This window comes from Thamnophis elegans, chromosome 14 (assembly GCF_009769535.1).
Source record: "Thamnophis elegans isolate rThaEle1 chromosome 14, rThaEle1.pri, whole genome shotgun sequence".
Taxonomy (NCBI): Eukaryota; Metazoa; Chordata; class Lepidosauria; order Squamata; family Colubridae; genus Thamnophis; species Thamnophis elegans.
Genome location: NC_045554.1, coordinates 40725440 through 40746934, shown reverse-complemented (window position 1 = coordinate 40746934; position 21495 = coordinate 40725440). Strand labels below are relative to the sequence as shown.

The 21495-nt window shown below is 46.0% G+C and overlaps 1 protein-coding gene across 1 annotated transcript in view; it reads left to right on the top strand.

The window, feature by feature from the left end:
• The first annotated feature begins 990 nt into the window (after nucleotides 1-990).
• SHCBP1 (SHC binding and spindle associated 1) overlaps nucleotides 991-21495 on the top strand; it is a 42018-nt gene continuing 21513 nt past the window's right edge. Inside the window, 7 exon segments of the mRNA XM_032230906.1 lie at nucleotides 991-1227; nucleotides 4458-4640; nucleotides 6725-6840; nucleotides 8551-8759; nucleotides 12931-13027; nucleotides 19082-19087; nucleotides 20698-20927. Coding sequence (XP_032086797.1) covers nucleotides 1005-1227; nucleotides 4458-4640; nucleotides 6725-6840; nucleotides 8551-8759; nucleotides 12931-13027; nucleotides 19082-19087; nucleotides 20698-20927 — 1064 coding nt within the window. The 5' untranslated portion in view covers nucleotides 991-1004.

Genomic DNA, 21495 nt, shown 5'->3' with positions numbered 1-21495 from the left:
AACAATATTTTTCTTTTGTGCTGAACTTTTAGGATATTTTTCCAAGTTTTTAAGGGGAAAATTCAGGCTTAGACACAGATCAACCATCATAGCCAGTTGAACCAATGGGCTGCATTCAAACCATACTCCACCCACAGATAAAGCACTGTGGGTCGAAGGTCCTAGGTGAACCCACTCTTTGGCTACACAACATTTCTTAGTCCATTGTATAAAAGGTGAAGGTTCCCCTCACACAGATGTGCTAGTCATTCCCGACTCTAGGGGGCAGTGCTCATCTCCGTTTCAAAGCCGAAGAGCCAGCACTGTCCGAAGACGTCTCCGTGGTCATGTGGTCAACACGACTAAACGCCGAAGGCGCACGGAACACTCTTACCTTCCCACCAAAGGTGGTTTCTATTTTTCTACTTGCATTTTTACGTGCTTTCGAACTGCTGGGTTGGCAGAAGCTGGGACAAGTAACGGGAGCTCACTCCATTAAGGGGCGCTAGGGATTCGAACGTGGAACTTCTGACCTTCTGATTGACAAGCTCACCGTCTTAACCACTGAGCCACCACGTCTCTTAGTCCCTTGTTTAAACCCAGCCAAAATTGCGACCTGCAGCTTAGAAAAAGGGGGCTTCTGCAACCAGGCGCCCTCCACAACTGCTGGACTACAATTCCCATCACCCTCCAGCTGGTTGAAAGAACAAGGAAAGCCTCTTCCCCGGCACCAGCCTCCCCCTCCATCCCGTTCACATTCTTCCACTGCTACCCCTTCCTTCCGTCCTCAGTTTCCCTTCCCCAAGTTCAAAGTTGCCGCCTCTCCCCTTTCATCTCCCTCAAGCTCCGCCCCTATGGAACTGGGCAACCCCTCTCAATAACCCCCTTTTGCTGCCTGCCGATTGGCTCCGACGCTTCCGGAGTTTCCCCTCCTTCGGGCCAATCGCAGCCGCCCCGAGAGTGACGTCGGGGCGCGAAGTTTGAAATTTACAACGAAGGTTCGCTGGGCGGCGACGGCGGCGGCGATGGAAGAGCCGAGCGGAGGGGAGTCAGCCGGGGAAGCTGAATCGCGGATGGACGTAGAAGAAGCGGCGGGGGCGGCAGAAGCGACCGGGGAAGAGGAGAAGGAAACCTGGCCGGTGGCAGAGCCGGAGCCCGAGCGAGAGGACAACCAGTTAACAGAAGCCGCCTTGCCGCCCGTACCAGCCGCCAGCAGCAGCCAGGAAATCGCGGAAGATCTTAATTCAGGTAAGGCTTATTCGTTGTTATTATTATTATTATTATTATTATTATTATTATTATTTGATCTTGTTTTGCCGTTCATTCTGCCACAAGACAACTCTGGGCAGTTTATAAGGTTAAAAGCAATAAAACTATACAAATAAATATATCTTTTGGCCAATCTTATTCCACCCTGGGCCATATTTCCTAGCAATTCTGAGAACTAGAAACCCAAAATTAGGAAAGCTTGCTCTAAAAGATGGTTTATGGAGATGTTGATGGTCATTAAGCATTTCATGTCATACTTTCTTTCCTATTTCTTTCTGTTGTAAATAGTTACAATGTATTATACTGTTTTGAAAGGACATTGCGGTACTTACAGGCCCATCAGTAACTTTTTTTGGTTATGGATTTCTTTCATCTGGCTTTAAAAGCTTGCCTTGTTTGTATGCCAACTATGTTTTTTATTTTATTTTATTTTGTCAAGCATGTCCTCCCTCTTCGCTGCCAGAGTCTCTTCCAAACCTCGGGACAACCCTCTCTAACCTCACAGCTAAATTCCACTTTTAATTCCACTTTACCGTTGTTGTCTCCGGACAGTTTAAGCCACTTAGTTTAAAAAATTCGGAAGTGGTTTACTGCAGAAGTGCAAACTGGGGAATAGTAATAGCTATTTAGGCTTATATATCAGCCTGTTGAACTGTGCAGCACTCTCTTTACAACATAGAAGCAATTTCTTGGACTTACTTGGACTTAATCTTGGACTTAATCCCACGTTTTCTTTGGGGCATTTCGTGCGATTTTCCACCCATCCGGTCGCAGCGAGTTAATCGATCGGTAAGGTAATCGGCTATTGTCCATACGGCAAACGTGTCCAAACCACCTAAGTCGTTGTCTTCTTAAGTAAAGTTCGATTGTAGTTTGGTTTTTACACAGCTGCAATACCGTTTCGTTTTTCCACCGGTCCCGTAGAGTTATGTGCAGAATGTTGCGCAGGCATCTTAGCTGCAATCGCTCTAATAGGTTCAGGTCGCTTTTAAGTAAAGTCCACGATTCCGAGCCGTACAGTAAGATTGTGCGGATGGAAGCATTAAATATCCTCATCTTGGTCGCAATCGTCACGTCATTTTGGCTTCACAGGCACTTCCTTAAAGAGGCGAATGCGGCTGTAGCATTGCCAATGCCAAATTGAAGCAATTTCAATTCTGCATATGTGGGAAGGATTGAGGTAGATTGCAGGGGTGACGCCGAAATATAATTTTATCATATTTTATCCATATCTTAAATTATTGTATTCTGTTCCAATTTCATTTTAGACTGTGTTTTATTCCAATTCCATTTTAAATCATATTTTATTCCAATTCCATTTTTCCAGGAAGTAGAGAAAGGAGGGAGGGAGAAGAGAAAGGGAAAATTAGGTGGTGTTATAACAGGCAGATGATAAAGGTAAATAAAGCAACCCAAATTGTATATTATAACCTATTCAATGGACTAACCAATGTAGAAGCATGACAAATATAAAGAAGAATAACAACTATGTGAATGTATACTTATAAATTGTATGTAAGAGAATGAAAAATAAAACTTTTCGAAAAAAAGTAATAAAATCAAAATTGAAATATTGGCATAAATTGGGTCCGGTGGTCTCAGGGATTACTGGCACACCGGGTGCTATACCCAAAACTCTTGGGGAGCAATTAGAAAACTGGGCATTGACAAAAGAGCATTCGGAGACTTCAACTTGTCCAGAATGCAGCCGCGCGAGCAATTGTGGGTGTACCTCGATACACCCACGTTACACCTATCCTCCGCGAGCTGCACTGGCTTCCAATCGGTCTCCGGATACGCTTCAAGGTGCTAGTTACCCTTCATGGTATTGGACCTGGGTACTTTAGAGACCGCCTACTGCCAATTACCTCCCAAAGACCCATTAGATCGCACAGGGTCGGCCTCCTCCGGGTTCCGCCTACCAGCCAATGCCATCTGGCTACGACCCGGGGGAGGCCCTTCTCTGTTGCAGCTCCGGCCCTCTGGAACGAACTCCCCGCAGAGATTCGGACCCTCACCTCTCTCCAGGCCTTCCGAAAAGCCGTTAAAACCTGGCTGTGTCGGCAGGCCTGGGGTTGATGAGCTGAGCTCCCTTCCCCTCTCGACAGGTGTGGTTGTTGGCTATCTTAAATATTTGTCTTGTATTTGTGTGTTCCCTTTCCTGCTTGAGTTGTTCGCCGCCCTGAGTCCCTGTAGGGAATAGGGCGGCATATAAATAAAACAAATCTCAATCTCAATCTCAAAAATTCCCATCAGTCAATTACAAAAGGCCGCACTGTTAGGATCTGTGCATACCTTACAAAGATACATTATTTTAAGCTAGGTTTTTACGAATTAGATGCATACTACCGATACTAGTAAAGAACTGTCAGCTATGATTTCATGTTGTGTACATAATAATATTTATAACATGACAGTATTATAATACAAATAAGCTTTGGGGCTGCCTTCAACTCAATGTTGAATCCTGATAACAGCCTGGACAAGTTACTGGATTTTTCTTGGCAAGATTTGCCATTGCTTCTTTCCCAGGGCTGAGAAAGAATGACTGGCCCAAGGTTACCCAAGTAGCTTTGAGCCTAAGATGGGACTGGAACTTCGGGTCTCCTGATTTCTAGCCGGGTATCTTAACCGCTACCACAAACTGACAGTAATAATTCACATGGATCACCTTTAGCAACCATAACTGGGACCAGCAGCTGGGTTTTTGATTAAATATGTTGCTAAGTCAAACTGTGACTGTGGTTATGATCTTCCTTCAGTTTTCCTTTGCTTTATGGACCTGTGAGGGTTTGAATTGTGAAGATTGGCTGCAAAGTTATTTTTTTTCATCACTCTTAGCAATAGCAATAGCAGTTAGACTTATATACCGCTTCATAGGGCTTTCAGCCCTCTCTAAGCGGTTTACAGAGTCAGCCTATCGCCCCCACAGTCTGGGTCCTCATTTCACCCACCTCGGAAGGATGGAAGGCTGAGTCAACCTTGAGCCGGTGAGATTAGAACCGCTGAACTGCAGATAACAGTCAGCTGAAGTGGCCTGCAGTACTGCACCCCAACCACTGCGCCACCTCGGCTCTTGTCATTCTGAATGGTGTTTAAACGAGGCGGTCGCTGAACAATAACACTAGTCCTGATGGAATGTAAGGATTCTGCATGAACAGGTTAACCCTGCTAAGAGGGGGGTGAATGTCTTTTCCCTTTGCTACTAGACGAAGATAATGGGAGTCAGGGAAGCGAGGAGAGCAGCTGCAGCGACTATGGGAGTCACGATAGGCCTGGGACATCTTTGCGAAGGGCCGTGTCAGAGGCAAAAACTCTTCTTCCAGACACCTTCCAGACAAACAACCTCCTCTTCTATGAGAGATTCAAGACCTACCAGGATTACATGTTAGGTGAGTGATTTTAAATTCCCAGTGGTCAGAGGTGGGTTCCTACCAGTTCGCACCTATTCGGTAGAACCGGTTTGTCAAATCTACCAAACCGGTTAGAAGAGATTCCACCAGTGGACCCGGAAAGCAGGCCACACCTACAGAAGAGGTTCCAAACCTTTTTGAAACCCACCACTGGTCCTTGGATATGATTATTCTACACTATCATGCTCCTATTTATAAAACTCAGTGCCTCTGTGAAAGGTAAGGATGACTATTGCGTTTGTGGTGCAATCAGAACATTGCGTGTGTTGAAGTTGTTTTAACGCAAACCAAAGATGCCTTTTAAAAAACAAGTTGACATCATATTCTTATGCATGCCAGTGCTGTGTGAGAGGTAATTTAAGGTGGTTCTGACAAGTGTCGTCGGCATCTTCATATCCAGTCACATGGGCGGCAAGCCACTCCCATCCGGTCACATGGGTGGCAAGCCACTCCCACAAAGGAGGCCACACCCACAGAGTAGGTTCAAACAATTTTTGAAACCCACCACTGCCAGTGGTCTGGACACACCTGTCTCTCATATCTCTTAGGACCACAGCTGAGCCCAAAATTCCTTGGATTGGATAACCGTTTGTCTGAAACGGTATAGGGTTCCCTGCAGTGGTGGGTTTCAATTTTTTTTAGAACCTCTTCTGTAGGTGTGGCCTGCTTTGTGGGAGTGGCTTGCCAGCCATGTGACCGGGTGGGAGTAGCTTGGCAGTCATGTGACTGGGTGGGCATGGCCAACTTGTAAAATGTGGTGAAACTCACTTAACAACGCTCTTGCTTAGCAACCAAAATGTTGGCTCAGAAACTCTGGCATTTGAAGCACGCAAGTCTTAAAGCTGTCAAGTTACAAGACTCTTGCATCCTTAACCCTTTATGAAAAAAAAAACCCCAGGGGTGTTCAAACTTGGCAGCTTTAAGACTTGTGGACTTCAACTCCCAGAATTCCTCCTGCAATCATGTTGGCTCAGGAACTCTGGCATTTGAAGCACGCAAGTCTTAAAGCTGTCAAGTTACAAGACCCTTTCACCCCTAACCCTTTAGAAAAAAAACCCCAGGGGTGTTCAAACTTGACAGCTTTAAGACTTGTGGACTTCAACTCCCAGAATTCCTCCTCTCGCTCTTCATCTTGATGATGTGCTGACAGGCGGGGGGAGGGAGCTGGAACCAGTTCTAAACGGCACTGTGATTTGTGGAACCTCTTCTATAGAAGAGGTTAGAACTGGCATGAACCCACCCCTGGTTTCCTGCCTAAGCAGCGGGTTGGACTAGAAGGCCTTCAAGGTCCCTTACAACTCAACTCAACCTCTTCTCTTTTAGTCTATTCTGTTCTACTGTTCTATTATTATTCTATTATTGGTCAGGACTGAAGGAGAAAGATGTACTCTCCTCGTCTGAAGCCGGAAATGCAAAATTGCTCACCCTGAGTCTTATATCCACGAATTGAACCCCTTTGTATTTTGTCATTTTATTTATTTGTATGCCACCCTTTGCAGAAGTATCAGCTGTCCAGATAATCCGGACAGGCTAATTTTTTTATTATTTTATAAGGCTCAAAAGCAACAGAATCTTGCAAGTCTGCAACTATAAATCTCCTGCTGTCTCTTTTACAGAAAAGCTGTTAGGTTCAGAGGTGGTATTCGGCTTGGACGAACCAGTAGCAGAGATTGCTCTATGCATTTTATTTAGACACGTTTTTGAGGTCGGGCGCATGTGCGGGCAGTGTGTGAGCGAGCAAGGTGCATGCGCAGAAGGCCGGGCACGAAGCGAGCATGCGTATGGCGAACCGGTGGTAAAAAGAAGTGAAACCCACCGCTGGTTAGGTCCCTGTAATCCCGTAACTTTTAAAAAAAACAATTGTTTTCAACTCGTTTTTTCCGCGTTGAGGTTAAAGCACATTTGGGAAACTTTGAAATTGAAAGTGGTTGCATGGAGACTGACGGATGACAGCTGCTACAGTGTCATGACATTCTTTGCAGCCTGAGGATGGTGGTGAGGACAGTGAGAACAGCAGCAGCGCAAGCAAAAAGCCTAACTAAAACACGTTGTTTAATTTTTAGCTGACTGCAAAGCCTCAGAGGTGAAAGAATTTACAGCCGAGTATTTGGAAAAGGTCCTTGAACCCTCCGGATGGCAGGCAATCTGGTGCACTAATGCGTTTGAAGTCTTGGTCGAGGTAAGCCTAACGCAGCCGCCGTGATATTTATTTGCCTGCTTTCAAGCCACAGAGCAGCTAATGGGTGATTTAGGGGGGAAAAAAACAACACCTTTAATAGGTAGATGGGATCCCATCTGAAAAGCAAGTTGGTGCTGGAAGATTTCCAAAGCACCAAAGGTGGGATGTTCGTGCGCACAGCCGAAGACAAAACATTGTATGCATGCACATGTCTACATCTTTCCGTGTACATATTTGGCCTTTTTTTTTTTTCAATCCATGTTGGAGAGAGGGATTTCAATACTAGCGTTGGAAGAAATATGAGTCCCTCCGGGAATAGGGCGGCATACAAGTTGAATAAACCAACCGTCGAATAAACCAATATCCACCTGGTTCACTTCCAAGCCCGGAGAAAGACGCTGGAAACATGGAGGCTGATTGGAAAGATGGCTTAATGATGAAGCAGAACCCCCAAGCTCATGATTCTGGGCAGCTGACTACATGGAGGAGGAGAGAGAGACGGAGGGAGGGAGGGAGAGAGAGAGAGAGAGAGAGATATTGAAAGATGGCTTAATGGTGAAGCAGAATCCCCAAGCACATGATTCTGGGCAGCTGGCCACATGGAGTTGAGAGAGGGAGAGGGTGGGAGGGAGAGAGAGAGGGGAGGGAGGGAGGGAGAGAGGGGGAGAGAGAGAGGGAGAGAGAGAGAGAGGAAGAGAGAGAGGGATGGAGAGAGGGAGGGAGGGGAGGGAGAGAGAGAGATTGAAAGATGGCTTAATGGTGAAGCAGAACCCCCAAGCTCATGATTCTGGGCAGCTGACTACATGGAGGAGGGAGAGAGAGAGAGTGAGAGAGAGAGGGAGGGAGAGAGAGGGAGGGAGAGAGAGGGAGAGATTGAAAGATGGCTTAATGATGAAGCAGAACCCCCAAGCTCATGATTCTGGGCAGCTGACTACATGGAGGAGGAGAGAGAGACAGAGGGAGGGAGGGAGAGAGAGAGAGGGATGGAGGGAGGGAGAGAGAAGGATGGAGAGAGGGAGGGAGGGAGGGGGAGAGAGAGAGAGATTGAAAGATGGCTTAATGATGAAGCAGAACCCCCAAGCACATGATTCTGGGCAGCTGGCCACATGGAGTTGAGAGAGGGAGAGGTGGGAGGGAGAGAGAGAGGAGAGAGAGGGGGGGGGAGGGAGAGAGAGAGAGAGAGAAAGAGAGAGAGAGATTTATACCTTCTCTTGGGCTTTGCACTTCAGCTTGCTGTTCCTGTGCAAGAACATGTATTCTATTGGCTGTTGTAGGGGTCACACAGCTAACTTTGCAGGGTGCCTGAGTCCTAGGTTGGTTGAGGTTTGCTGGGTGATGCCATGTCCCCAGCTGATTGTGCCACGTGGTGAGCTCTGCTGCTAGGTGGGTTAATTCTGTTATGTCCTGGTGGGTCACAGGTTCACCATCATGGCCCCAGGCCAAACCTACTCTCCATTGGCCCTATTTGATCTGATCGTTTGCCGGGCTGCAATTCCTATCACCTTATAACTTTGGCTGGGATTGCTGGGAATTGTAGTTCTGCCACCTCCGTAGCGCTTCAGTTTCTCCCCAAGTGCGTCTTTCCCTTCTGCTCACATCTAGCCCTGCCGACTTACAGATAAAAGCTGTTCCGAATGAGGTTTTGCATTCTTTTAGGGCGAGTTTGTGGTGGTGGAAAGAAAATAATTTCTTCTTCTCCTCACCTGCCAGGTTGCCGACATGGACTACGCCTCCCTGAAAGCGGTGGTGCGGCTTTCCCAGCCTTTTCGGTGCAGGGTGCAAGAGGGGCGCTTCAGCTCCGAGCAGGTGTGCACCCTGTTGGAACTAAAGGAGTACCAGCTGCCATTGCAGGAATTGTCAGTCGTGTTTGATGACTCGGGAGAATTCGACCAGACGGCCCTTGCAGTAGAGCATGTCAGGTAGACTGCGCTGGCCTAGGGCTCGGGGGGGGGGGGGGAGATGCTAAGATTCAAATATTTGACTACAGATAGTCCTCCACTTACAACAGTCGGTTGAGGGACCATCCAAAGTTACGATGTCAGTGAGAATAGCAATAGCAGAAGCAGTTAGACTTGTATACCGCTTCATAGGGCTTTCAACCCTCTCTAAGCGGTTTACAGTGTCATCATATCGCCTCCCACAGTCTGGGTCCTCATTTCACCCACCTCGGAAGGATGGAAGGCTGAGTCAACCTTGAGCCGGTGAGATTTGAACTGCCGAACTGCAGATAACAGTCAGCTGAAGTGGCCTGCAGTACTGCACCCTACCCACTGCGCCACCTCGGCTCTTTTTGTCTTAGGACCGTTTCTCATCCCTAAAATCTTTTCAGCATCCCCCCCCCCCCGGTCATGTGATCGGGAATTCAGACTTTTGGCAGCTGACTCACATTTATGATGGTTGCAGGGTCCGCCAGAGCCATGCGGTCACCTTTTGCGACCTTCTGACAAATCTGGGCAAGCCAGATTCCGCTGAGTCAACCCTGTTACTAACTTATCAACTGCAGTGGTTCACCTAAAAACTGCGGCAAGGGAAGTTGTAAAGTGGGGCAGAACTCACTTAACAAGGGTCTCACTTAACAACAGAAAGGTTGGGCTCAATTATGGTCGGGACTTAGAGGACTATGTGCCCTTGACTTACAGCCATTTTATTCGCTGAGCTTTCCAAGTTTGCAACAGCATTGAAAAAAAGTGACTTGCGACAAGTTGGCATACAATTGTCACCGCAGGATTTTCTTTTGCGCCGGAAATTGAGCCAGGCACCCAAGCTGAAGTCGCAGAAGTTAGCAATAGTGCTTAGAAGACTTATATGCCGCTTCACGGTGCTTTGCAGCCCTCTCTAAGTGGTTTACAGAGTCATCATTATCACCCAACAACAATCTGGGTCCTCATTTTACCAACCTCGGAAGGAGGAAAGGCTGAGTCAACCTTGAGCTGGTTAGGATCGAACTCCTAGCAGTGGGCAGAGTTTGCCTGAAATAGCAATAGCGCTTAGACTTATATACCGCTTCACAGTGCTTTGCAGCCTTCTCTAAGCGGTTTGCAGAGTCAGCCTATGGCCCCCAACAATCTGGGTCCTCCTTTGACTCACCTCGGAAGGATGGAAGCAGTGGTGGGATTCAAATAATTTAACAACCGGTTCTCTGCCCTAATGACCAGCAGGGTAGGTGGGACTTGGTGGTCATGTGACCTTGTGGGCGTGGCCAACTCAACATCACTCAGGTCGATGGGCGCTTCGCCTTAGCTGTTACAATGTACTAAGGGTCAACCGGAGAGGCAGTTTCTGTAAGCAGGGCAACAAAGATGAGGCTAGAAACAACACCAGAATCTTTCCTTCCTGCCTTCCTTACAGGATAGCCCTGTAAAGTGGGAAAAAACAAAAGATTTCTTACAATAACCGGTTCTCCGAACTGTTTAGAAAGTTACCAACCGGTTCTCCCGGATAGGTGCGAACTGGCTGAATCTCACCACTGGATGGAAGACTGAGTCAACTTTAAGCTGGTCAGGATCGAGCCGCTGGCAGTGGGCAGAGTCCTCCTGCAATCCTGCATTCTAACCACTGCGCCGCCAAGTTGCTAAACCAAAAAAGGGGATTGGCGAGTTTTGGGTTCAGCCTGTTGTGTGAACACATCTGCTCCTTTCTCAGTTGGGCTTGGAAGCTTGCAAGAAGGGAACTTTGCCATGCCAAAGTTTCAAACTCCCCCTCCCTCCGTGGTTTAAATAGGATTGTGAGTGGAGCACACTTCTTTGCCAAGTTGTGAGAGGGACCCCCTGCCAGTGACAGGAAGTAATATGGAAACAAGATAATGAGCCTGTTACAATGGCGATTTTCCACTTTCGCTGCAGGGTGAAAGTGTGAAAGCCGGAGATAACACCGGTGAAGAAATGAAAGGGGAAAGCGAAGAAACGCAGACAGCTGGCCCAGCCAGAAGTCGGGATAAAATTACCGGGGTTAGGATTAGACATTCAAAAGCTTTGATATTCACACGATCTTGTAATGTTAAAAAGAGAATTTTTATAAGACGAACGCGCCACCGGTATACATCAGCAGAGAAGTGGCCTACGATGTATAAAAGATCTTCTCATTTGTGTCAGGAATGTAAAAAACGTGAAGATGCATTTTAACATGAGTGGTGGAGTTGTACGAAAGCAAGAAAAATACTGGCTCGAAGTAGATGTTTTTATGTGATATTTCATCTCATCCTCCTTATTAGATTTTTATCCTGCCTTTATTACCTAATAAATAACTCAGAGGGGACGCGCTGGCTCAGTGGCTAAGACGCTGAGCTTGCCGATCGAAAGGTCGGCACTTCAGCGGTTCGAATCCCAGGGCCACGTAATGGAGTGAGCTCCCGTTACTTGTCCCAGCTTCTGCCAACCTAGTTTGAAAGCATGTAAAAATGCAAGCAGAAAAATAGGGACCACATTTGGTGGGAAGGTAACAGAGTTCTGTGTGCCTTCGGCATTGAGTCATGCTGGCCACATGACCACGGAGACGTCTTCGGACAGCGCTAGCTGTTTGGTTTTGAAATGGAGATGAGCACTGCCCCCCTAGATCTGGAATGACTAGCATATATGTGCGAGGGGAACCTTTACCTTTTAAAATAACTCAAGATGGCAAACCTACACGATACTCCTTCCTCTTCCTATTTCCCCACAACAACAATCCTATGGGGTTGTTTGGACTGAAAGTGATGGTCCAAAGTCACCCAACTAGCTTTCATGCCTAGGGTGGGACTAGAACTCACCATCTCCTGGTGATTGGCCCAAGGTCACCTAGCCAGCTTTCATGTTTAAGACAGGACTAGAATTCACAGGTCTGGTGCCTTAGCCACTAGATCAAACTGTCTATTTACATGGGATGATACAGAGAATTTAAAAATTAATATTCGGATGAAACCAGAATTGTTCTGATTAGGACTTATGGAGACTCAATTGGGAAAGGTTTACACATTGTAGGACACCAAATGTGGTTTCAAGCTGGACTTGGGGCATTCTGTGACAACATGCTCAGGGATCAATGATTGTGACACCGAGAATATAATATAATAGAATGGAATGGAGTGGAATAGAATAGAATTCTTTACTGCCCAAGTGTGATTGGACACACAAGGAATTTGTCTTTGGTACAGATCCTCTCAGTGTACATAAAAGACAAGATAATATTCATCAAGAATCATAAGATGCAACACTTAATGATAGTCATAGGCTACAAATAAGCAATCAGGAAACAATATCAATATAAATCGGAAGGATACAAGTAAAAAAGTTATAGTCAGGCAGTCATACCTGGGAGGAGATGGGTGTGATAGGAACGCTTGAGAAGACTAATAGTAATAGTAATGCAGCCTTAGTGAATAGTAAACCTCTCAAAGAGGGCTACAAAGTACTATGGACAATATATAAGCTAATGCTATTGCTAAACAAATATGGAATGCCACTGCCAGCAGTTCGATATGACCGGTCTCAACGTTGACTGGAACCTTTCATCCTTCCAAGATTGGTCAAATGAGGACCCAGATTGTTGGGGGCAGGGAATGCCGACTCTGTAAAGCACTTAGGGAATGCTAAAAGCACTATGGAGCTGGCCATTTTTTCCCCCCCAAAAAAGGACATGAATAACCTTTAGGAAGCTTGTAGAGTGCTTCTGGGGGGTGGCCCCCCCCAAAAACAACCTGTTTTTTTTTGTAAAAACGGGCCCATTTTATTTTCCAAAAAAAAGGGCATGAATAGCCTTTAGGAGGCTTGTAGAATGCTCCTGGGGGCTAGGGGGATGGTGGTGATGCAAAAACCAGCCCATTTTCCGCTCATTTCTGCCCTCCCCAGCCCCAGGAGCACTCTGCAAGGTTCCTAAAGGCTCTGCACGGGCATTTTGGTGACAGGGGGCAGGTTTTTTCGGGAGGCAAAAAATGCTGTATTAAGACATACCCAGATTTTCAGCCTCTTTTTTGAGGGAAAAAGGTTGCGTCTTATACTCCGAAAATACGGTAAGTCTAAGTGCTATGTGAACCAGATCCATAGTTTGCACCTGCCGTTGTCTTGTGAAACGCAAAGTCTCTTAGCTCACTTTTTTTTTTTTTTTTTGGATCGGCAGGTTTTTCTATAAGCACATTTGGCGGAGCTGGGATGAAGAAGATGATGACGACTTCGACTACTTTGTCCGATGCGTGGAGCCTCGTCTGCGTTTGTAAGTCCTGCGGAAGGAATTATTATTTTTTTAAGCCTGGGAGCATGGAAGGCAGCGTGTTACACAGAGTTATGTCTATGGCGTGGAGTGCTAAGCCCCCCCACCCCCCCAGCTTGGCTTGCAAGCAATGACTGAATGTCGGTCATGAAAAGGGTAGCTCTTGGTTGCAAATGAGAGGGGAAGCTGAGAAAAGAAACACTGGTACTCCTCACTTAGTGACCATTCATTTAGCAATTGTTCAGTGTTATGACAGTGCTAATCTAATACCGTAGAAAGGTGTGTGTGTGTATGTGTGTGTGTGTTTGTATGTGTGTGGTGTGTGTGTTGTATTTGTGCTGATAAATAAATAATTTATGAGCACAAATACAACAAATTTAAATAATTTATTTATTATCAGCACAAATACAACACAAATGTAACAAAGACAACAGTAAAAACATTGGGTTTCTGTTGGATGGTCTCTTGTGACGAAGCCGATGGACAGAGAGTGGAAGCAGTGGGCTTCCTCCCATATTTGGGCATACCAGGGGTTGTAACACACAACATACATACATACATACATATGTTATATTTGTGCTGATAAATAAATAAAGGGAGACTAATATAGATCTATTTCAAGCTATTTAGCTTCATCAGCTAGCCATACCTTACTGGGAATTGAGCCTGTGCTGTATTGCCTCTTAGGCAGATGTGTTAACCACTGAGCTACAGAGCTCGACTCCTTATCAGCCAAGCCAGGGTGAAAGGTATATATTTAAAGTCACAACCCCTGGTATGCCCAAATAGGAGGAAGATCACTACTTCCATTCTCTGTCCTTCGGCTCGTCACAAGAGACCATCCAGAGACCCAATATTTTTTACTGTTGCCTTTTTGTTATATTTGTGCTGATAAATAAATAAAGGGAGACTAGTATAGATCTATTTCAAGCTATTTAACTCTCATCAGCTAGCCATGGCTTGGCTGATAAGGAGTTGAGCTCTGTAGCTCAGTGGTTAACACATCTGCCTAAGAGGCAATACAGCACAGGCTCAATTCCCAGTAAGGGTATGGCTAGCTGATGAGAGCTAAATAGCTTGAATAGATCTATACTAGTCTCCCTTTATTTATTTAGCAGCACAAATATAACAAATGTAACAAAAAGGCAACAGTAAAAAATATTGGGTCTCTGTCTGGATGGTCTCTTGTGACGAGCCGAAGGACAGAGAATGGAAGTAGTGATCTTCCTCCCATATTTGGGCATACCAGGGGTATATATTTGTGTGTGTGTGGGTGTTCCAGCATAACTCTGGAACGCCTTGAGCAATTTCAACCAAACTTGGTACACAGATGACTTACCCTCTGGAGACAAATACTATGTGGGGGCAAGACACCCCTCGGGGTGTCTGTTCTGTTAAGATACAGCCTGTTGTGCCTTAAAATGGCTTCTACTGTACTGCCTTAAAATGGCTTCTACTGTACAGCGCGGTGGAGTTGCCATGGTAACGGCTTCACAGTACTCCAAGGAGTGTCCTCCTCCCTTTGCATTTCTTAAATGCAAGAAAAATGTTGCATTTCTTTAATGCAAGAAATAATGTTTCATTTCTTTAATGCAAGAAATAATGTTGCATTTTTTAAATGCAAGAAATAAGTTGCATTCTAATGCAACATTAGAAATTGCGGTGACCTTCATGGAAGGAGGTTGGGATAAATAAATACCCGGGCAGCACAGGTTATCAGCTAGTAATTAATAAGAAAAAAAGGGACTTATGACCGGTCCTCGCATCACAGCAGTTACATTGTGATTGTCTCACATAATTGCAATCCGAGGATGGATAAACCAGCTCACACTTATGTCATTCATAGCACCCTGCAGTCTTGGTTTACACGTGAAATCAAAAGATAAAAGGAAGGAAGGAAGGAAGGAAGGAAGGAAGGGGGGAAAGGAAGGAAGGAAGGAAGAAAGAAAGTCCTTTCCATTGCGTCTGATTCTTGGAGATTGCCTGGAAAAATCTTCCTGTGATGCCTCGCTGAACGATTGCCCCACTTAGTAACGAATTTTCCAGCCCCTATTGTCCAGAAAAAACTATTTAGTTTAGTTTACGTTGGCAGGAGAGAGTAGTGGGTGGAGCCAACAGGGAGAATTTAAGGAATCCTTCTCCACTTTCTGCATTCTGTGTTTCAAGAATTGAATAGTTTTACTGATATTTTGGGCTGAAAACCCAGCGATTGGAAAGAGAAGCCGCAGGGCTAAATATTTTTTTGCTCTGTCTGAGGCATTGCGTCCATCTACCACTAGATGGCAGCACAAAAACTGATTGTAAATGGGTGATGAAAACGTGTTGCAGGCATGGAAATTCAGCTTGGTTAGAATATATTCACAACATTAGAGCAAAATCCTCTGGAAAATCCTTACAGCATTCCGAAAGAGGAGGTTTGTTTGCTCCCCTTTGGACATGCGGCTTAAAATTAGATCACAACCTTTGGTCAGGTTGGGTTGATTTCCTTTCCTTTCCCTTCCTCTATCTTCCTTCCCTTCCTCTATTTCCCTTCCCTTCCTATATCTCCTTTCCTTTCCCTTCCCTTCCTATATCTTCCTTCCTCGATCTTTTTTCCTCCATCTTCCTTTCCTTTTCCTTCCCCTATCTCCTTTTCCTCCTCTATCTTCCTTCCTTCCTCTATCTCCTTTCCTTTCCCTTCCCTTCCTCTATCTCCCTTCCTCTATCTTTCTTTCCTTTCCTTCCCTTCCTCTCATCTCCCTTCCTCTACCTCCTTTCCTTTCCCTTCCTTCATCTATCTGCTCCTCTATCTTCCTTTCCTTTCTCCATCTTCCTTTCCTTTTCCTTCCTCTACCCTTTCCTTCTCTATCTTCCTTTCCTTTCTATCTCCTTTCCTTCCCTTCCTTCCTCTCTCCCTTCCTCTATCTTCCTTCCTTTCTCCATCTTCCTTCCTTTTCCTTCTCTACCTTTTCCTCCTCTATCTTCCTTTCCTTCCTCTATCTCCTTTCCTTCCCTTCCTCTATCTCCCTTCCTCTATCTTCCTTTCCTTTTCCTTCCTCTATCTTCCTTCCTTCCCTTTCCCTTCCTTCTATCTAGTTTCCATCCATTGCTTCTTTCCTGCCTTCAGTGCTTTGGAGGATAGGTGACCCCCTCTTCTTGGTGGCAGCCCTTCAAATATTGGAACATGCTATCATTCCCCCTAGCCTTTCCCTTCCTTTCCTTCCTTCCCTTCCTCTATCTTCCTTTCCTTTCTTTTTTCCTTCCCTTCCTTTCTCCTTCGCTTCCTTCCTCTTTTTTCCTTTCCCTTTGTTTCTCTTCCCATCTTTCCCTTCCTCTATCTGCTCTTCCTTCCCTTCTCTTTCCTTCTTTCTCCTTCCCTTCCTCCTTGTCTTTCCTTTCCTTTCTTTCCCTTTCTCCTTTCCTTTGCTTTCCTCCTCCTTCCTCTATCTTCTTTTCCTTTCCTTTTGTTTCTCCTTCCCATCTTCCCCTCCTCTATCTTCCTTCCCTTTCTTTCCTTCTTTCTCCTTCCCTTCCCTTCCATTCCTCCTTTCCTTTCTCCTTTCCTTCCCTTTCTCCTTCCCTTTCCTTTCTCCTTTCCTTTCCTCCTTCCTTTCCTCTATCTTCTTTCCCTTCCCTTTCTTCTATCTCCCTTCCCTTCCTTCTATCTTCCTTTCCTTTCCTTCCCTTCTCTCTATCTCCCTTCCCTTCCTCTATCTCCCTTCCCTTCCCTTCTTCTATCTCCCCTTCCTCTATCTTCCTTTCCTTTCCCTTCCTCTTTCCTTTTCCCTATCTTCCTTTCCTTCCTTTTCTGTTCCTTTCTTCTATCTCCCTTTCCTCTATCTACCTTTCCTTTCTCTAGCTCCCTTCCTCTATCTTCCTTTCCCTTCCCGTCTTCTATCTCCCTTCCCTTCCTCTATCTTTCTTTCCTTCTCTTTCCCTTCCTTCCTTCCTTCCTTCCTTCCTTTCCCTCCTTCCCTCCTTCCCTTTCCTTCTATTTTCCTCTCCACCCCTTCCCTTTCCTTCTTCTATTTTCCTCTCCTCTCCACTCCTTCCCCTTCCCTTCTTTTCCTTTTCCTTTCCTTCTTCTATTTTCCTCTCCACTCCTCTCCACTCCTTCCCCTTCCCTTCTTCCCTTCTGGGATGTGGGCAGCAAGAGATTGCATCCCAGGGTGCAAACCCCAATGTGATTTATTTGAAGAAGCTGAAAAACGAACCAATCCCGAAATCAAATGAACGGCAGCCCGTCTTTCTCCACTGAATCCTAAAATGTGAGGGAGAAACGTCTTGGCAGGGCAGAGCAAATGCCTGGCCTGCTTGTTGCTTGGCAACAGCCCTGCAGAAGAAGCCTTAATTTTTTTTTGGGGGGGGGAGGGTGTAGTGGGGACCCTGTCCTCTTCAGCGCCCCTTCCCAAACGGCCCTGCAACGCCTGGGATCCCTGCTGTTCTCCTCCAGCCGAGGGAGGTTTGACAAGGTCCTTAAGTGAAATGGATTTTGTCGCCTTCCTTGGGAAGCCGTGCCAATCTCCAGAAGGACCTTGATGGTTGACGCAAAAGGCCTTCTTCCCCTTCCATCATGCCAGCCTTGTCTCCTTCCACTGCAGAAGAAATTGAGATGCATTGGATTTGTTGGCAAAGCAGATCTGAAGGCAATTGCCTTTCCCTGCAATTGACACAAAAGATATTTATTGTGGGTAAACGGTGGTAAAGAGGAAATATGTCCCCCTCCATTCTCCTTTCTCTCTCTCTCTCTCTCCCACCTTTCTCTTCTCTCTTCCTCTCTCTCCAGTCCTCCTCTCACTCTCTCTCCCCTCTCTCTCTTCCCCCTCTCTTCCTTTCTCTCTTCCTTCCTCTCTTCCTCTCTCTTTTTCTCTTTCTCTTCCCCTCTCCTCCTTTCCTTCTCTTTTTCTCTCTTTCTCTCTCTCTCTTTTCCTTTCTCTCTTTTCTCTTTCTTCTCTCTCTCTTTTCCTCTCTCTTTTTCCTCTCTCTTTTCCTCTCTTCCCCCTCTCTCTTTCCCCTCTCCCTTCTCTCTTCCCTCTCTCTCTTCCTTTCTCTCTTCCTTCCTTTTCTTCCTCTCTCTTTTTCTCTTTCTCTTCCCCTCTCCCTCATCCTTTCCTTCTCTCTTTCTTTCTTTTTCTCTTTCTCTCTCCTCTATCTCTCTCCCTTTCTCTTTCTCTCTTTCTCTTCCTCTCTCTTTCTGCTCCTCTCTTTCCCTTTCTCTTCCCCCTCTCCTTTCCTTCTCTCTTTCTTTCATTTTCTCTCTTTTCTCTCTCTCTCTCTCTCTCTCTCTCTCTTGCCTCTCTCTCTTTCCTCTCTCTTCTCTCTCTCTCCTCCTCTCTCTTTTCTCTTTCTCCCTCTCTCTTTTCCTCTCTCTTTCCTCTCTCCCCTCTCTCTTTCCCCTCTCCTTTCTCTCCCTCACTTTCTCTTCCTTTCTCTCTCTCTTTCTCTTCTCTTCCTTTGTCTCTCTCTCTTTCTCATGCTCTCTTACCCCCTTCTTCTCTCTCCTCCCTTCCCTCCCTCTCTCCCAAACATTGCACAGCAGCAATTTGTACTCGGTCCTTCTGTTTTTGTGGAATATGTTCCTCTCCTACCTTTAGGCAAGTGTACCACTGCAAAAAAGACACGTTGCTTTTGGCAAAAGCTCGGCGCTAATTGATTGCAACGAGCTTTTGAAATCCAGCCAGAGGCTACAGGTTGTCCACTTCTGATCTACAATCCTGGGCTGCTGGAAGGCCCGGGTGTGCAAAGGTGCACTGGCTCAGAACACGGAGGTTGCATTAGCTCGCACGCTTAATGAGGAACCCTTACGATTGTTTTTCCCCATGAATTGGCCTAATTGCTTTTGAAAGCAGAGGCTCTCTCTCTGGGTCTTGCAGTCTGGCGCAGATGTGTGAAATGCGGGAAGTCCTTGTTTATCGGCTGCCTCGGATAGTGACAAATGCAAGGATAATAAATGGTAACGGAATATTCCTTTTCCAAACCAGGCTCCCATTTGCAACCACAACAATACAAGCCTGCAGTGTGAAACGATTAAAATCTCGTCAGTTTCAGGCAGCATCTGCTGGGAGGGTGTCAGCCTTCCAAGTATGATGTAGAATTAAATCAGAGACCAAGGCAAAACTATCCTTAAAGTTCCAATTTAATAAATCAGACATCTTGGCATTATGCTATGGAATCCCAATACTAGAAATGACATCAGAATTCCACCGAGTTAAAAGTTCATGATCTTGTCCCCACACCCACAATCCATCACCTGGTCCAATCTTCTTCTTCCACGCTGGCATCCACACCCAGCTGCTTCCGATCAGATCTCCCCGTGGAGATTCGCACCCTCACCACCCTCCAGGCCTTCCACAAAGCCCTTAAAACCTGGCTGTTCCGACAGGCCTGGGCTAAACAACCGTTGCCCCTATCTCGAATGGTATGATTGTTGTGCTTTTAAATTATGTATTGTTTTGTGTTGGTGTTAAACTGTTTGTATCCCCCTTCCCTTGCTCAACTTGTGAGCCGCCCTGAGTCCCCTTCGGGGAAAAGGGCGGCATACAAATGAAATAAATGAATGAATGAATGAAAAGTGCGGAGAACAAAAGATGACCTTGGCTTCTAGAAAAGATAAACAATACATTCCACAATCCTACTCCTGTCTATTCCCCCCTCCCATCAACTATACTAATGAAACAGCATAATAAGAGACAGTGTGACAGGCCAAAATTCAAAAAGGAATATAATTGCAGGCCTGACAGAGGGTTCTAATCAACTGCTTAAGTAATCTGTCAAACTATTAGCCCCAAGAGGACTGGGTTTTTTTTATCTGAATGAGATGCAGAGACTAGCAACCCCCTCCTCCCTCCCTCCCTCCCCAGTCCAGTAGTGGGTTGCCAAATTTTTTACTATTTGTTTGGGTGCGGGGTTGCGTGCGCGACACTTGTGTGTATGTGCAGAAGCATCCGGCTGGGTGGACAGAGCCTCCCACCGCTGCTACTACTGGTTCGTCCGATCCGGGCTGAACCAGCAGCAACCCACCTCTGCCCCAGTCACTTAGCAAATGACTGCGTCACTGGACCCAATCACCAGGAGTCAGGGAGTTCTAGTTCTGCCTTAGTCGTGAAAACTGGGCTGGGTGACTTTGGGTCAATCACCAGGAGATGGTGGGATGATGGCTTCCTTGGGTTATTTGTAAAAGCAACGAAGGGGAGATACAAATAAATAAATAAACGTATAGATATCAGTTCGCAAAGCATTCTGGACCTGCTCTCGAGTTGCCATAAGCAACTGGGATGGGAACCGAGCCTCGCAGCTGCAGAGGAATCGCACTTCAGTGAAAAACAAAAGCACATTCCAGCCATCATGTCAAGGCCATCTCTGTGGTTATCCACAATGGCCGGAGGGAGTGACTTATAGAACCCATGAAATTGCTTCCTTGGGGAATGTGACTGATGACACACCTTGGGGGGGGGGAACAGGATCAGAGCCAGGCGCAATTTAAGTGAGGTCAGAGTTGGCTTCACTTGGTCCGGGCCGACATGAAGAAGCTCCTAATAATAACGGGATTTCTTTGAAGCTTGGCTCGAGGCTCATGATTTAACGAGGGCATCGGTCGGAACCCTGACAGTAGCTTTTTAAATTCAGGTTGCTGCACAAGACGTCAGGAATATTTGCAGCGTAAATATCATTCCATCTTCCAATCGCTTCCCCTTCTAGGTATTACATCATGGAGACCGTGTCTCACCAGCTCTGGTGTCCGACTATCACAGCCGCCTTTCTCAGTGCGAGGAACTCTACCGCAAGTTCCAAGTCCTGAGGAACAACCTCTCGGCCTGCGATTCCGACTCTGAAAAAGACAACGTCTGCGTGGCGGAAGGGATGAAACTCTACGAGCAGATCGAGAACCTGAAACAGAAGCTGACAATGATGGAAAACCTTCTATTCAGGTAAAGCAAATATTTAACGGCTTAAAACTCTGGAACAAAGAATGTATTCTGCCTGCAGACCCTAATGCTAGGAAGTCTATTCCTCTCCCCCCTCCCCAATCCCCTTGGTTTAAATTCTTTTGTGGAATAATTTTGTTTGCTTACTTTGGTCTTCAGGGGCCAAAGCTGATTATAGGTTAAATATTTGATGGCAATTAATGGATTTAATCCCCTCCGTTAAAAGTAACTGTCAGGGGGAAATCAAAATGGTCCACCTGCGATTTTAACAGCTGCAATTTTTGGAGTTATTGTAACAGAATAATAGAATAACAGAGTTGGAAGGGACCTTGGAGGTCTTCTAGCCCAACCCCCCTGCTCAAGCAGGAGACCCTTTACCATTTCAGACAAGTGGTTGTCCAGTCTCTTCTTAAAAGCCTCCATTGATGGAACACTTACAACTTCTGGAGGAAACTTCTGTTCCACTGATTAATTGTTCTCACTGTCAGGAAATTTCTCCTTAGTTCTAGGTTGGTTCTCTCCTTGATTAGAATAGAATAGAAGAACAGAACAGAGTTGGAAGGGACCTTGG